Source organism: Rana temporaria, chromosome 1 (genome assembly GCF_905171775.1).
Source record: "Rana temporaria chromosome 1, aRanTem1.1, whole genome shotgun sequence".
In the NCBI taxonomy this organism is placed as follows: Eukaryota; Metazoa; Chordata; class Amphibia; order Anura; family Ranidae; genus Rana; species Rana temporaria.
In genome coordinates, this window is record NC_053489.1 from 489,141,431 (window position 1) to 489,159,187 (window position 17,757).

General features: G+C 46.2%; 1 protein-coding gene across 1 annotated transcript in view; it reads left to right on the forward strand.

The window, feature by feature from the left end:
* Positions 1-4,716: 4,716 nt before the first annotated feature.
* The window catches only part of METTL14 (methyltransferase like 14), a 72,563-nt gene continuing 59,522 nt past the window's right edge, over positions 4,717-17,757 (forward strand). Inside the window, exons 1-2 of the mRNA XM_040330116.1 lie at positions 4,717-4,904; positions 16,491-16,579. Of these exons, the coding sequence (XP_040186050.1) occupies positions 4,839-4,904; positions 16,491-16,579 (155 nt within the window). The 5' untranslated portion in view covers positions 4,717-4,838. The remainder of the gene's footprint in view (positions 4,905-16,490; positions 16,580-17,757) is intronic.

Sequence of the window (17,757 nt, forward strand, 5' to 3'; positions counted from 1 at the left end):
CCGCTGGGTACGCCTGATGTAAGGGGGGACTCCGCTGGGTACGCCTGATGTAAGGGGGGACTCCGCTGGGTACGCCTGATGTAAGGGGGGACTCCGCTGGGTACGCTTGATGTAAGGGGGGACTCCGCTGGGTACGCCTGATGTAAGGGGGGACTCCGCTGGGTACGCCTGATGTAAGGGGGGACTCCGCTGGGTACGCCTGATGTAAGGGGGGACTCTGCTTGGAATGCCTGATGTAAGGAGGGACTCCGCTGGGTATGCCTGATGTAAGCGGGGACTCTGCTGGGTACGCCTGATGTAAGGGGGGACTCCGCTGAGTACACCTAATGTAAGAAGGGACTCCGCTGGGTATGCCTGATGTAAAGAGGGACTCCGCTGGGGGCACCTGATGTAAGGACGGACTCCGCTGGGGGCACCTGATGTATGGAAGCACTCCGCTGGGAACACCTGATGGCATCTGGTGGCAGGTGACACACTCGGGGCTAACACTGATTCAGCATTATGGTGAGTTGAATAATTTCATTCTAGATTACAATTTAATAATAGAAATAATGTGCTTCAATCATCCTGACACCTTAACAACCATGGTGCCGGGATGATTGAAGCGCCAACACCAAGTGTTTGGAGTATCTTTATCTGCTGATTGTTAAACTCTGGGATACACATATTTCTATTGTGGTGTAGGATCTGGGCCTGCTGTCCCTCCATCCTTCCTTCTCTCTCCTTCCCTCCTTCTTTTTCTCTTTCTTTCTCCCTTTATTTCTCCACTTCTTTTTCACCCTCCATCCCTCATTCATCTCAGACTCTAACCACACCCTATTTGAGCCACGCCCATTTAAGCCATGCCCACTACCCACGTAAACCACGCCCATTTTCCAGTGCATTTTTCTACTACTGTGTGACACTTATATAAACGCATGCCCCACCCCCTGATTATAGCAAGGCTACATGCAAAAAAAAGTGTCCCGGATTTTTTTTTGCAATGTTGGCAACTTTGTACAGGCTGCCTGCAGAAAACTACAGGAGGGGGTGGAGACAAGACCAGTCACCCTGCACAAGGAGAGAGAGCAGCAGTGAGTGGTCTTTATTACAGGAAGCCCATGCACAGAGCTAAAGTTTTGCATTGGATTACTGCACAGATCTGGAAGAAAAGCATCATAAGTTTAAAGAAGAATACACATGACTCTTGTATTTGGACAATATTTGCTTATCCCTGAGTTCAGCTTTTTCCTCCCGGTGGAAACTTTTAACCTTTGCAGAACAATTGACTCTGCGGTTCCTGCTGCCTGGCTTCTTTCGCATTGTCTAGCAACCCTTGGGGATGTCTCCCTTACAAAAGTTCAAAGGGTGAAAACCTTGTGGAAGACTGTGGGACTTCTCTAATTGCAAACAACAAATAAGTCATGAGACAATCCCAGTCTCTCCCATCTTTGTCCCCCACGGTCTTTAGCATACTTTTGTTAAACCTTTCTACCAAACCATTCACCTGAGAGTGGTTAATCGAACTATGCAAGAACTGAAAGCGGAACTTCAGTCATTTTGAAATTAGGACATCATGCGCAGCTTGAGTTTGCCAGAAAGGGAGGGGGAGGGGTCATATGAGGGCCAATGAGAGCTGCAGAGCTGGAGGTGTGCCTTTGTGTAAATCCAGGAAGTGAACAGGCAGCAGCTTTACCTGCCCACAGTAAAAATTGTTGCAGCCAGACTCCGTGGAGGAAGATTTCTGCAGAATATTTGGCAAGTACAGAATCACAGGCCCAGATTCACATACAATTACGTTGCTCCTGGGCAGCGTAACGTATGTGATTTACGTTACACCGCCGCAGGTTTACAGCATTAGTGCCTGATTCTCAGAACACTTACCTGTAAACCTGCGGCGGTGTATCGTAAAAGCGCTCGGCGCAAGCCCGCCAATTCAAATGGGGCGGGCACCATTTAAATTAGGCACGTTCCCGCGCCAAGCGTACTGCGCATGCTCCGTTGGGTAAATTACCCGACATGCATTGCGCTAAATGACGTCGCACTGACGTCATTTGCTTAGACGTTAACGTAAATGGCGTCCAGCGCCATTCACGGACATCTTACGCAAACGACGTAGATTTTTAAAATTTCGACGCGGGAACGACGGCCATACTTAACATTGGCTGCGCCTCCATAGACCCAGGGGCAACTTTACGCGTCGCAAAGGCTACGGAAACGACGTAAATTCTCTGCGTCGAGCGCGCGTACGTTCGGGAATCGTCATAATTTGCTAATTTACATAAGTGATGGGGAAAACGACGTCGGCGACACCTAGCGGCGGGAAAAAAAAATTAATTTAAGATCTGACAGCGTAAGAGACTTACGCCTGTCAGATCTAATGGGTATCTATGCGTAACTGATTCTAAGAATCAGTCGCATAGATACCCGGGGCCAGATTAGGATTTACAACGGCGCAAATGGTGTTGCGCCGTCGTAACGCCTTTGAGAATCTGGCCCACAGTATATAGAAAATAATATGCAAAGTGCTTGGAGGGAAGCTTCAGAATGGCAAAGATGTTTTATTACAAATTATGTGAGCAGACTGCAGTTCCTCTTTAAAGCGGATGTGCCAGTATAAAAAAATATATTAAAAGCCAGCAGCTACAAATACTGCAGCTGCTGACTTTTAATATTATGACACTTACCTGTCCTGGAGTCCAGCGCCGTCCGCAGCAGAGGATGAGCGATCGCTCGTCTCTCTGCTGCTCCCCCCGCCATCCTCAGTGAGGGAACCAGGAAGTGAAGCGCTCCGGCTTCACTACCCGGTTCCCTACGGCACATGCGCGAGTCGTGCTGCGCCCGCTGATTGGCTCACACGCTGTGTGCTGGGAGCCGAGTGTTCCCAGCACACAACAGGCGACAGACGGGAAGTCAGAAAAACCCGTCTTTTGCCCGTAGCGTGTGGCCGGAAGTGGGTGCAAATACCTGTCTTTAGACAGGTATCTGCACCCCCCTCCCCCCTGAAAGGTGTCAAATGTGACACCGGAGGGGGGGGGGGGGCGGGTGCCGATCAGCGTGAGTTACACTTTAGGGTGGAGCTCCGCTTTAATGTTTTACAGTTTACACAAGTCTGTAGTGCTATGCCCTTAATGACCGCTGGATTTTTGGATCCCCCATTACAGACACAGCCAGGCAACAGGAGTCTTTAGCATTCACTTTGTAGTCAAAAACCAGTCCAGGGTATTTTGTTTCTATTTTAAGTTTATTAAGGGATAGGATTGGGATGCCCAGAACTGTAGTTGTATATAACTCGAGGACTGATGCTATCAAAAAGAACATCACAGGGCTGTCCTCCTGTAGAATAAACGAATCAACTCTACTGATAAAAGAAAGGATTTCAAAACACTTAATGCATTTCTTGTGTAGAAAAATGCCAAGGCACCTGGCTTCTCTCTTTAAGATCCCCCAAGCAAGGAGTGTAGGGTAGCTGTGCTGGCTTTAAATGGCTATAAGCTGACCCTCTGTAGAATGACTCCCAGGTCCCAATGGCTCCCAGGGTAGAAAAAAGCCTAGCTGAGGTTGAAAGGGTGTGAGGCTTCCCCTGCTGCTCTCGCTTTTCCTCTCTGTCGCTTTCCCTCTGCCCATGGGAAGAGCCCCCCAGCATAGGGGTCCCCTCCTGGCCACTGGACTCTGCTCCCACATGGCCAGGCCCAAGAATGCATATGGGCTATCTATCCACCTTCTGGGCCATCCTCACCCAGGGATTGGAGGTAAATCCATAAACATTCAGGCCTTATCTCTGCCCAGTGGCGTAACTAGAGACTTCAGGGCCCCGGTGTGAGAAATCGTGAAGTCTCACCCAATTGTTGGCAATTGCACTGTTCAAATTGGTGCAACACCAACTTTGTTCCTGCACTACTTTAGGCGATTTCAGGTGCGACTTGAATAGATATCTGTGCATGAAGCCGCACAGATGTCTTCCAAGTCTCACCTGAAGTCGCACTGACATGCAGCTTTGAAATTTTCACTTTCAGGTGAAGTCGCACGATTTCAAAGCTGAGGCCCCATTTATGCGCCGCTAGCATATTCCTGTGACTGGAATCACAGGCGATAGTGAACAGCTGTAGTGGCTCAGTCTACACAAAGCAATGGCTGCCAGGAAGCGCAGCTATCTGCATGTATCTTCACATTCAGATGTTACATTTGTCTAAGGACAAATGACTGCTCTTGGATGCAGACAGATTATATCTCTGTGTTTAGACATGTCCTATAAGGTATGGTTCACACCTATGCGTTTTTAGCGCTTTTTGCATGTTGCAGATTTGCACTACAGTCCATTTTTCATTGTTTCCTATAGAACACGCTCTGTGATGCAAATCTGCAACATGCAAAAAGCACTAAAAATGCATAGGTGTGAATCAGGCCAATTTCACCAAGTCCATGACTGTCCCTGGAAAACAGGGCCAGGCTTCTTTCTAGTTAGATTGGGTTCAGTGGCCTTTGTTATTGTCATTTCCTCTGTGTGTCTGAGCTAAGCCCTTCTCCATCTCTGTGCCTATAGGCCCACTGAAACAAAAACACTGCGCCTAATGATGGCGTCACTTACCAAAGCTGCCATTTTCGTAAAGGGCAGACTCCACAAGTGTCCGTAAATTACTCTGCCATTGATATTTTTATGGCACACCGAACGGATAAACACGCAGTATACACCTACAAATGTACGATAGTGAAATAACACAGAATTGAGGGGGAAGCAGAGACTTGCCTTCGTGTAACATGGCCGCTCCAGCTTCTTTCCGTACTTGTCGTTTGACGTCATCAGACGGCACCGAGGGAAGCTGAGAAGCGGGTGAAGCCGAACCTGGTGTTGAGAAGCAATGAATAGCCGACTGCAAGAGATCCGAGCTAGGCAGAAGCTGCGGCGGAAGTTGCTGGCCCAGCAGGTAGTGTGTCCGTGTGTATGATCGGGGATTGTACCGATCTGTAAAGTGTGGATGGAGATCGGTCCATGTGTGGGCATGGGGTGAGGATAGGGGAGTGTACAGAGCACAAGGCATCGTTCTGTCTATCATTGTACACACTGAGGAAACCTGCACAGGGAGAAGTAGGGAGGCTGACGTTCTTTGTGTGTCTGTCTATGGAATCTTCTAGGCCCTGGAACAAGCCTTCTATCAATTAAGTCACATCTCAGGCAGAACACCCGATCCTGATATGTATGGGAGTAATGGCATCTAGAAATAGAACAGTGCCACTCCTTTTTAAAGTCATGCTAAAACTTTTTTTTCTATAACAAACATGTTCTGTGTCCTGCTTTTGTATAGAACAGCCCAGATCCTCCTCTTCTAGAGTCCCAACTGGCCCTCCTGGCTTCTCCTTTTCATCAAGTGTCCCCATAGGAAGCTGTTTCCAATGGGGACACTCCTGAGCTGCACTGCCTGCATCCATTGACACACAAAGCACTGCTCAACCCCGCCTTCCACTCCCTCGTCGCAGCAAATGGCTCCAACTGCTGCTTCTCTGCCCTGTGAGAAGAGAGAGCGGAAAGAACTGCTGCTCTTGGGCACAGCAGTGGGTCAAGATTGAGCTCAGGTAAGTATTTGGGGGGAATCCTGGTCACTGAAGGTTTTTTTACCTTAATGCAGCAAATTAATTAAGGTAAAAAAAAACTTAAAGGGGTTGTAAAGTCGGAAGGTTTTTTTATCTTAATGTATTATTTGCATTAAGATAAAAAACATTCTATGTGCAGCAGCCACCCTAATACTTACCTGACCCCATCTCTGTCCAGCGATGTACACTAATGCCTCGGCCGCCTGAGACTTCTGATTGGCTGAGACACAGTAGCGGTGCCATTTGCTTCCGCTGCTGTCAAAGTCAGTCAGCCAATCAGGAGAGAAAGTTGGCCGGGCCAGGGCTCTGTGTCGGAATAGATAAACAGAGCTGTGGTTCTGTTCTGGTGGCCCCCATAGCAAGCTGCTTTCTGTGGGGGCACTCAACAGGAGGGGGAGGGGCCAGGAGCAGCAGCAAAGGAGGACTCGAGAAGAGGAGGATCTGAGCTGCCCTATGCAAGTCCACTGCAACTGAGGTGGTAAGTGTGACATGTTTATTATTTTTACAAAAAAAAAAAAGAATTTTAGTTTTACTTTAATACTAGTTCAGATAGAAAGGTGTCAGAACACACAGTGCATTGCAGTTTGTTGTGTAACCAGGTCAGGGTGCCTATGCAGACCTGTACCTACAATGGGCACGTGAGCATCAGAGCTGGGCCACAGGAGCAATGGAAGAAGAAGGTGTAATCAAGCTGTTGACTTGGCCTCAGTAACAGACACTTTTGTAACCAAAACACTCTTGATCCATCAAGACATGGACCTCTGTGGTATCTGGCACAAATCCGTCCATAGCAGATCCATTGAACCCTCCTTTTCTTTTTCAGCAACGGAGCCTGCCATCTTGGCCTCTGTTTGATCTGCAGCTGCCATGGTGCTGAATATGTGATCAGTTATGACACCAGCCATTCGATGGTTTGGTTGAGAGCAAAAGTAAATATGACACTTAGCTGTAACTGTTATTTTTTTTTTCTTTAACCACTTCCCGCCCAGTCAATAGTCAATTGACGTCCGGGAAGTTGTTGTGAAATCCTGACTGGATGTCTATTGACGTCCTGCAGGATTACATGCAGCGCGGCGATCGGTGATGCGGGGTGTCAGTCTGACACCCTGTATCTCCGATCTCGGTAAAGAGCCTCTGGCGGAGGCTCTTTACCATGTGATCAGCAATGTCCAATTCTGGCTGATCACGATGTAAACAGGAAGAGCCGTTGATCGGCCTTTCCTCACTCGTTGTTCGGCGGCTCTCCTGACGGGGGGGGGGGGGGATTCGCGCTGATTGTTTATCAGCGCAGCCAACACTGGACCACCAGGGAGTGCCCGCCGGTGCTTAATAGAGCAAATATGGGCACAAAAAAAATTGAACACAATCAGTGCCCACAAATGGGCACTGACTGGAACGATGCCCAGCAATGCCATCAGTGCCACCCAGTGTCCATCAGTGCCACCTCTTGGTGCCCATCTATGCCCAGTGCCCATCAGTCCCGCCTATGAGTGCCCATCAGTGCCACATACCAGCGCCGCCCATCGGTGCCCATCAGTGCCACATCATCGGTGCCCATCAGTGCCGCCATATCAGTGCCCATAATTGAAGAAGAAAAGTTACCTTTTTACAAAAAAAATGAACAGAAAAAAATAAAAATGTCAGTCTTTTTTTAGTTGTTGCGCAAAAAATAAAAATCGCAGAGGTGATCAAATACCACCAAAAGAAAGCGTACAGTGTAGCATGACTGCGCAATTGTCATTCAAAGTGCGACAGCGCTGAAAGCTGAAAATTGGCTTGGGCAGAAAGGTGCGCAAGTGCCTGGTATGGAAGTGGTTAAACTGTTAAATCAATGGGTTTAGATTTTCTTTAAGGCGTAACTTTACCCATAACAACGTGATAAAACAATAATGTTTTTTAGCAAAGAACGTACCTTCTACATGTAATAATTCTGCTACCAAAATGAGTGTATGCTGTAAATTGCCTCCAGCACTCTTCCTGTTACTTCTTGCTGGAGGCCGCCATTTTTGCTGAAGCCCAGAGTCCCAGCAGGAAACCATAAAGCAGGACTAAACCCATCAATTTACCGGTTTCAGAAAACCGTTACATTCCTGGAATGTTGGAAATGCAAACTGTCGTGTTTGGTTGTGTGGGGGTTAGTCAGCGTGCTCACCCCCTCCCTTGGGACTACATCCCTGCGGGGAGATGTTGTGTTCACAGTATCTCCCCACAGAGATGCAATCTCAAGGGAGGGGGGTGAGCACGCTGACTAACCCCCAGCCAGAACGGCTCGGATCATGGGGGCAAGCTTACTGAGGAGGAACAGGAAGTGAAAAATTCAGACAAAGAAAAAAAACATTTAGAAGGGAAAAGGAAGGAAAAGGTAAGTGAACCCAACAATACACTAGCTTAAGGAACCTATTTATAAAATAAAAAACAAACCTTTTATAACCCCTTTAAGGCATAGGATGCATTAAGGTGAAATAACACAAGGGTTTACAACCCCTTTAAGTTACAATTTGTTAGTGTATTTAGATCTGCTAGTACCTCTAACACTCACTCTACCCCAGGCTGACAATGCTACTGTCCAGGGGGGGTGCCAAAAAAGAAAAAAAAAAACGAATGCAGCCACCACATCTAATGATTGTTAAGCTGCAATATAATACATTTTTGGGGTTTACTACCACTTTAAAGTGGTTTCTAAAGCTACATTTTTATTTTTTTAAACCTTAATGCATTCCCTGCATTAAGGTAGAAAATGTTTTTGGACTTGCTGTGTTGCTCCCCATCCCCTCTAAACACTTGCCTCACTTCTGGGTTGATCCAGCGCTGTGCCTGGCTGCAGACTTCGCTCTCTTCCCACGGGGACTGTCGGTCTAATTGAATGAGGAGGGAGCAGGAGGTGGGACCGAGCTGCACTGTGTGTGTGTAAATAGATGCAGAGAGCCCAGCTTGGGATGGACCCTGTACATCTGCCCACATAGCTAGCGGCTTGCTATGGTGGCAGATGGAAGATTAGGAGCCTAGAATGCCAGCGGGGGACCCCAAAACAGGGATCAGGGCTGCTCTGTGCACTACCATTACAAAGAGCAGGTAAGTATAACACGCTTGTTATTTTTAGGAACAAAAATGCCTTTACAACCCTTAAAGGCCCCATGCACACTGGGCATTTAGTCTTGGTGCGCAAGGCTCCAGTAGTCCCCCCCTGGGACCTTGCTATCATTGCCACTGACTTGAGAGGTATTTACTGGTGATGTTGGGGTGATATTCTGCAGACGCTGTTCACCCACAGTCCATGGGTACCGGCTGTCAAAAAACAATAGCCAGTGGAGAAGATTTGTGAGGTTCTTGCTGAGTTATTTTCACCTTCTGCATTTTATGAAACGCATGCTGAGGCTTTATGCCATATACATTCTACTGTGAGTTCACTAGTTGATGTGGCGTGTAACTTTGCCTTGGTTGAGGATCGGCCAAATCTTGGCAGGGTATTTATTCTTTTAAGGCAGGGGTTGACAAATTTGCTTGGAATCTAGGAGCCAGCTAAAAAGTTAGGAGCCAGAAAACGCGCCCCGTCGAGCTTGCGCGCAGAAGCGAATACATAAGTGAGCAGCGACCGCATATGTAAACGGTGTTCAAACCACACATGTGAGGTATCACCGCGATTGGTAGAGCGAGAGCAATAATTCTAGCCATAGACCTCCTCTGTAACTCAAAACATGCTACCTGTAGAGTTTTTTTTAAACGTCGCCTATGGAGATTTTAAAGTGTAAAAGTTTGTCGCCATTCCACGAGCGGACGTAATTTTGAAGCATGACATGTTGGGTATCAATTTACTCGGCGTAACATTATCTTTCATATTATTAAAAAAAATGGGGATAACTTTACTGTTGTCTTATTTTTTAATAAAAAAAAGTGTAATTTTTTCCCTAAAAAAGTGCGCTCGCAAGACCGCTGCGCAAATACAGCGTGACAAAGTATTGCAACGATCGCCATTTTATTCTCTAGGGTGTTAGGATAAAAAATATATATAATGTTTGGGGGTTCTAATTAGGGTTGTCCCGATACCACTTTTTTAGGACCGAGTACAAGTACCGATACTTTTTTTCAAGTAGTCGCCGATACCGAATACTGATACTTTTTTTAAATGTGTCCCCAAATGCAGCCATGTCCCCCTACATATGCAGCCATGTCCCTCTAGCCATGTCCCTCACATATGCAGCCATGTCCCTCTAGCCATGTCCCTCACATATGCAGCCATGTCCCTCTAGCCATGTCCCTCACATATGCAGCCATGTCCCTCACATATGCAGCCATGTCCCTCTAGCCATGTCCCTCACATATGCAGCCATGTCCCACTAGCCATTTCCCTCACATATGCAGCCATGTCCCTCTAGCCATGTCCCTCACATATGCAGCCATGTCCCTCCAGCCATTTCCCCCATACCTTTGCCGCCGAAATCCGCCGCCGCCGCATGGAGAAAATCACAGCATTCATTTGAATAGCTGTTTTGCCAGCGCGTATAGACACTCCCCCTTGCTCTGGATTGGACAGATCACGATCACCCATCCAATCCCGAGCAAGGGGGAGTGTCTATACGCGCGGGAACACTACAGCTATTCAAATGAAAGCTGTGATGTTCCCGCACGCCGTTTAACCCATGCGGCGGCTTTCAAATGCTTCGGTGCGATGCGGCGGCGCGATGCGGCGGGGGGGGGGGAAAGTATTCTATTTAGGTATCGGGGGTATTTGCGCGAGTACAAGTACTCCCGCAAATACTCGGTATCGGTCCCGATACCGATACTGGTATCGGTATCGGGACAACCCTAGTTCTAATTAGAGGGAAGAAGATGGCAGTGAAAATAGTGAAAAATTACATTAGAATTGCTGTTTAACTTGTAATGCTTAACTTGTAATACCAACGGCCACCACCAGATGGCGCCAGCTCACATCTGGTGGTAATAACTTGTAATACCAACGGCTCACCACCAGATGGCGCCAGCTCACAGGACCCTATTTCTAGTCGCCATGGCGCCAGGACCGTATTTCTAGTCGCCATGGCGACCTGGCACCCAGGATTTGTCGAGCCCTGTTTTAAGGGCCAGTTCACACCAGATGCAGTTCCATGCACTTTTTTCTGCACTAAAAATGCATGCACATTGTTTTCCATGTATTCCAATGGCTCTAGTTCACATGAATGCAATCAGTTCCAGGTCAGTTTCCGGTGCAGAAACTGACCGGAACTGACTGCACTGGTGTGAACTAGAGCCATTGGAATACATGGAAAATACAGTGCATGCATTTTCAGTGCAGAAAAAAAGCGCACACAGAACTGTACTTGGTGTGAACTAGCACTCAAACTCTTTGCCAAGTTTTATATAGCATGGAAAAAAAAATTGAAAACCTTTTGGAGAGATCCTGCCATTTATGTGTGCGGTGTCACCACTGGCGCAAAAACAGATTTTTCTTTGTATATATTCAAGACCATATAGGATTTGTTGCAGTGATAAATTCCCCACTGATATAGTGTGGGGTGGGCACTAAAATTGATATAATGGATGACCGCGCCAACCCTAAAATTAAAATCTGTGACAATAAACAATTAGCTAGATTCAGGTACATGTCCGCAACTTTGCGGCGGCGTAGCTTAAGGCATTTAAGCTACGCCGCCGTAAGTTAGCGAGGCAAGTACATGATTCTCAAAGTACTTGCCTGCTAAGTTACGGTGGCGTAGCCTAAAGCGGGCGGGCGTAAGGGCGCCTAATTCAAATGTGTGTAAGGGGGCGTGTTTTATGTCAATGGAGCTTGACCTTACGTTTTTGGCTTTTTTTTTTTTTTTTTTCAACTGCGCATGTGCCGGGCGCCTAGATTTCCCAGTGTGCATTGCGGCTAAGTACGCCGCACGGGCCTATTGATTTAGTCGTGGACATAAACGACGTAAATCCCTATTCACGGACGACTTACGCAAACGACGTAAACATTTTGGCGCGGGAACGGCGGCCATACTTAACATTGGCTAGGCCAACTAGGGTCTAGCTCTAACTTTACGCGGCCTATCTCTTACGGAAACGGCGTAAAATGTACTGCGCCGGGCGTACGTTCGTGAATCGGCGTATCTACTAATTTGCATATTCTACGCCGACCGCAATGAAAGCGCCACCTAGCAGCCAGCCTCAATATTGCAACCTAAGATAGGACGGCGCAAGCCGTCGTATCTTAGATATGTTTAAGCGTATCTCTGTTTGAGAATACACTTAAACATAGGTCGGCGCAGATTCAGAGTTAGGTCGGCTTATCTGTAGATAAGCCGGCCTAACTCTTTGTGAATCTAGCTAAATATGTGCATCCATCAGTGACTTATTAAGTATTGGAATATACACACAAAAAATTGTGATTCAGAGTATCATATGAATTAAAACCACGGGAAAATAATAAAGTGTAAAAACTAACCCCCAGCCAGAATGGCTCGTATCATGGGAGCAAGCTTACTGAGGATGGACCGGAAGTGAAAAATTAGAACATTTAGAAGGGAAATGGAAGGAAAATGTAAGTGAACCAACAATGCACTAGCTTAAGACCCGGTTCACACTGCAGCGACACGACTTCGGGGGCGACTTTTTTTCACAAGTGGTTTGACCCCCATGTGCAAAATTCAGATTCATGTTCCACCAATTTGTGATTTGCTGCCACCTTCCAAAGTTTGCACTCACCAGAAAGCAATGATTAAAACGCCTCAAATGTATGCCTGGATTAGTTGTTCCTTTTGTAGAGGTATGCCATGGGTCTTACAACATTTATACCAGCATTGATTCTATGGATCTCCACCATTCATTGATCTTTAATCCTCATAGAAAACAAAGCACCATGATTGTGCAACATTCCTTACTTTATTCTTTATATAACGTAGATAGCAAATGTGCACTCGCATGGTAAAGTTCCTTTAGACCGCCACAAGTCTATCCAGCGTTCCGAGCAGCGTCTCTGCTCACCATTCCGTCTCCAGGAACCGGCGTGCGGTACAAGCCTCTAGCCGCTAGGGACAGGATGTGATGTTGGCGCTTACTAGTCATTACGCGTTTCACATCACTCGTGTGTCATCAGGAAGATCCTGCCATTTGTGTCTAACTGGACAAATTAATAGAGAACATGTCTCTGTGGTTGAGAACTCAATCCTCCTAGAACAGTGGTCTCCAAACTACGGCCCGGGGGACTTTTCTTGCTTTTATCTGACCCTTGGGGCTTTTGGCCCTCCTAAAGTTTGACGCTGTGTTCACACCAGTGCAAATTGTATTCGGGTTTTCACTGCATCCAGTTCGCATGGCAGGAGACTTGACCGGCTCTCTATGGACTCGGAGCCAGTTCACTCATCTCTCTGGAGTGGTTCAGGTGCGAATTGCACAGGTGTCCCGTGCATTTTTCAGGTCCAAATTCAGCCAAACATTTCTGGCTGAAATCAGACCTGAGCCGGTGAATGAAGATGCACCGGACCCCCTGCTGGTAGCCGCTCCATTCCTCAGTGTAAACCCAGCCAGAAGGACAGTAAACTGGCTGTTTTGAAAGTTTGGAGACCTGTCCCAGAACAATGCAGCTCATGCCTTTGACATTGCTATTTTGAGTTGATGCCCTGGAGAATGTAATTTGCTAGGTTTTTCGGATGACACTCTTCTCCGTGCACATGCACAACATTTTTTGGTTAAAGGCTTGGTCTGTCTTTTAGGCATGCCTTTTTGATAGTGATTAATTTATCAAGGAAATTGCCCCACGAGGAGGGTCCTTCTACCCTACAAACGATGACCTAAGGCTATTACCTCTTTTCACTGAAAGGGGTCCCTTTTCTTCTACAAGGTGTCCTCAATGGCGAATCCGCCCTTAGTTTACCCAGAAGACCTCTTCACAATGAAGAGCTGCCCTCACTCTCGGATTGGAGAGACATCTGTTGCCATTTGCATCATTCTGGATCAGATTGGATCCAACCTCTGGGTCCAGTATATCATTTCCAGGGACTAAATTGAATTTTTATCCCTGCTCCATCCTTGATTCCTACCCTACAATCTTCACCTCAAGTACAGGTAGCCTTGTGAGCTGCCCAGAATCAACTTCAAGCAAAAAGAGTGGTAATCCCAGTTCAAAGGGTTTTGCCCAAAACTACTACTACATTATATAGGGATGATAAAAAAAATTATTGATATCCTTATTAACAACTTTTCATTATTTTGTAGTTCATAGTAGGATGCCTATCTTCACAATTCCCATCTTTCCCACACACCAATGCTTTTTAGGCTTTGCTGTGGGAGACCATCACGTTTCATTTATCGCCTTCCCTTTTGCACTCTTCCACACCAAGGGTTTTCACAAAGAGCCTTGCTCAGCTCCCAGCCCTGCTAAGATCTCAGGACAACCATGTCACAGGATATCTACGCAACCTGCTACTGAAAGACTCATTGGCCAGAGTTTTGCCTGCCAACTTTTGAAGGACAGATCAGCTTCTTCAAACTTTTGGATGAGCAATCAACTTCCTATCACCTATAGTAGCTGGGACTGATTTTTAGACATGGCACAGATGAAAATTTTTCCTCGCCAGGAAAAGATTGCTTCTCTGAGGTCCAGCTGTCACTCTCAGATCAGCCAGGTATCTTTTGCCTCACTTCTGCATGACGGTTCCCATCACTTAGTTCCACTTTAGACCTTTGCAGCTTGACATTGTCATGAGATTGGGAGAAATCGACCCTTTCTCTGGATTGCACACTACTTCTATTCTTCCAGGCAAAAACCCCTCTGGCATGGTGGATTTCCAACTGAGCCCTAGAATCGGGAGAAATTGTTCCTCCACTCTTCTTGGGAAGTGGTAACAAGAGACACCAGTCTATGGAGCTGGGGTGAGACCCACCATTCCCTGTTATGGGGTTCTGGTTTCCACACTTCTAATATTCTGGACCCGAGAGCCATAAAAGTAGTGCTACACAGTCACGCAGTAAGAGTACAGTTGGGCAACGCAATGCCTAAAGCATACATAAACCACCAAGTGGAAACCAGCAGATGGGCAGCTTTGAAGCAGGCAAGACTGATCCTCTTTGGCTGAGGACCACATTCCATCACTCTCGATTTTATATACAAACCGGGAGTGGAAAAATGTTCTGGTGGATTTCCTGACATGTCAACACCTAAACGGGGGATTGAATCCCTCACCCTGGGATCTTTCAGACACTGTCGAAAGTAGGGAACACCAGATGTGGACATCAGGGCCTCCAGCTCTAACAAACTATACAGGTTTGTGACCAAATCCAGGGATCCTTTTGGCTCTTGCAGTTGATGCCCTGGTGATTCCTTGGACCATGCTCAGTCTGGTGTATGCATTCCCTCTACTGAAGCTTCTCCCTCAACTGCTCTGCCAGACAGAACCTTAGCCTGCTCCAAAACAGGGCAGACCCCCTGATGGTATGGCGGTTTGTCCTCCCGGATGGTCCTTAGAAAAGTCATCCTGCTTCCTCTTCCACCATAGCTAGGTGGCTTAGACCGCTTATCTCCATGGCTTATGTCCTCAAGGAAAGGGTTCCCTTTTCCCCTATCAAGGTCCACTATGCCAAATCTATTGGCCTTTTCCTGGGTCTCTCAGCATCAAGCATACGTTTTGCAGGTGTTCAAAGATGCCACCTGGTCTTCTCTTCTGTTCATACCTTCTCCAGGTTTTATTGGGTGAATGTCCAGGCCTCAGTTCATTGACCCTTGTTTTCTTGTGGGCCTGGGTAGTAGCATACATTATAACCCATGGTTTATGACTCCACATCCTGTGTCAGACACTATACCCCAAGATAAAGAATTTATAGGCAAGCAAAAAATGATATAATTTTTTATATATATATATATATATATATATATATATATATATATATATATATATATATATATATATATATATATATATATATATATATATATATATATATATACACACCCTTTTTATATATATGTGTGTGTAAAAAAAAAAAAAAAATTATCTGCGTATAATCTTTATCTTGTAAAGTTTTTTTCTGCATATTAGCCAGCGCCATCTCCACTGTGGTCTTCCGCATCTGAAACAATCTTGATTTCCTGCCACAGTACGTCCTTATCTCGATAATCCCATGCATGCGCACTAGTAACGAGCTTGCTTGTAATTTGCGCCGTCTGTCTCTCCTCTACCCTGTGATGTACAAGTCACATGGTAACCATGATGCTCTTGTTGATGAATTATGAGGAAGCATCGCGGGATGCCGGGGGCTGACGTCTAAAACAGGAAATGACGCAGTCCCAACATAGACACAACATTTTTTCGGCAGGGACTCGGCTTGCCGGAATGAAGGAGAATACGGCGCATGTGCGTTAGACGTCATGACTTGGCAAAATATCGATAACTGGGACAGGAGGCAGGTAGAGTAAAAATTACTACTGGCAATTCATTTTAATGAACTAAATACAAAATTAAATGCATAGTCAAAATTTTGGGTATACAACGGCTTTAAGCTTTACAATACGCAAACAGAGATTGCCTCCTTTAAGATAATGCTTTTAGTCTTTGGGAATAGTGTTTGCATACTGTATGTGTCAGACGCGTAACTTGAACTGGTTGGCTATCGACCAGTATGTAGAAAGCTTGTCTACAATTACAAGTGAATTGTATGAAGATGAGAAAAGGATCCTGAAACCTTGCTTCTTTAAAAACTTGAGTTAGCCGATAAATGGTGTTGCATATACTCCAAGTATTCTGCAGATCCTGACTGTAATACAGGGGAGAAAGAGTAAAATCATATCTGGATTGGATGAGTATAAAAAAAATCTCTTTATTTTTTATATAAAACCAAGGTTTGGGAAATCATGTTTTACTGCTGAATTCAAATGAACAATATGTCAATAATGGTCAAATGGATTTAAGAAATGTAAGATATTTGTTTTTTTTGGTTATTTCCAGCTGGGAGCAGAAAGTGCAGACAATATCGGAGCCGTTCTAAACAGCAAGGATGAGCAAAGAGAAATTGCAGAAACCAGAGAACTATGCCGGTAAATATAGCTGAACTGTACAATGATTGGAAATTCCTCCTTCCCATTTCTCTTGTACCAATATTTGGAACACCGTTTTGGAGGCCGAGCAAAATAAATACATTCTACAATAATGGCCTAGGTTAAAGAAAGATCTCTGAATCTCCACAAAATATACCATTGTGCAGTAAAGCAATATATGTGTAAATCGTGGAACGCTAAATGTCACTGTGGTTCTGATTCAGACTGAGAGATGGCTTGCTGTGAGGGTGACAGTGGTGTCTGGGCAGGAGACCTAGTAGAGGACACCCATTCTGAATAAGTGCCTCTATCCTGCTGTGCTGCGGTAGGCTGGAATTGAAAGGGGGACTGTGATGTAGAAGGGGGGGGGGATTGTGATGTGGGGGCATTGATTGCTAGGGCCACTGTGATTTTAAGGTGGGCTGTGATGTAAAGGGGACTGTAATGCAAAGGTGGGCTGTCATGCGAAGGGAAACTGAGGACACTGTGATTTAATGGCAGTCTGGGATGTAAGGGCTCATTCACACCAGAACACAGTGTGGAAAACCCAAAAGAGATGTATGGGTATATAAACAACAAATACACATGCTCACTTCTATGCTGCAGCATGGGTGTGATGCTGCAACTGCCCTACTTTGGATCTAAGCCAGAGAGCTGAGCAATCATGTGATCGCTCAGCTTTCAGTCTGTTCAAAGCAGAGAGCAGTGATTGTCGGTCACTTCTCTCTGCTTTGCCCCTCCAGGGCTCTGTGGAGCGCTGGAGAGGGGACAGGCGTGGCTGCTTTGGCTGTCAACCACACGATTAGAGCCAGAGCCAGTTGTCAATCGGGTAGCTGTGTGTATCCCGATTAATATAGTTGGGATGCTTTCAGAGCCTGGAGCTGCTCTATGTTAGCGGACAATGGGCTATAGCCCACTGTTAGCTGATTCTGGGTAACAGGAGAGCAAAAGTAAGTGCACTTCTGTGATGCACAAGAGAAGCATGGCCAAATTGTTTTAAAGGATCAAAAATAATATAATCCTCTGGTGGTGGTGGTGGTAGTAGTAGAGAAGGCTTAGGCCCCGTACACACGACCGAACATGTCTGCTGAAACTGGTCTGATGGACCAGTTTCAGCAGACATGTTCGGTCGTGTGTACGTCCGACCGGACAATTTTTCAGCGGATCGGACAGTTTCC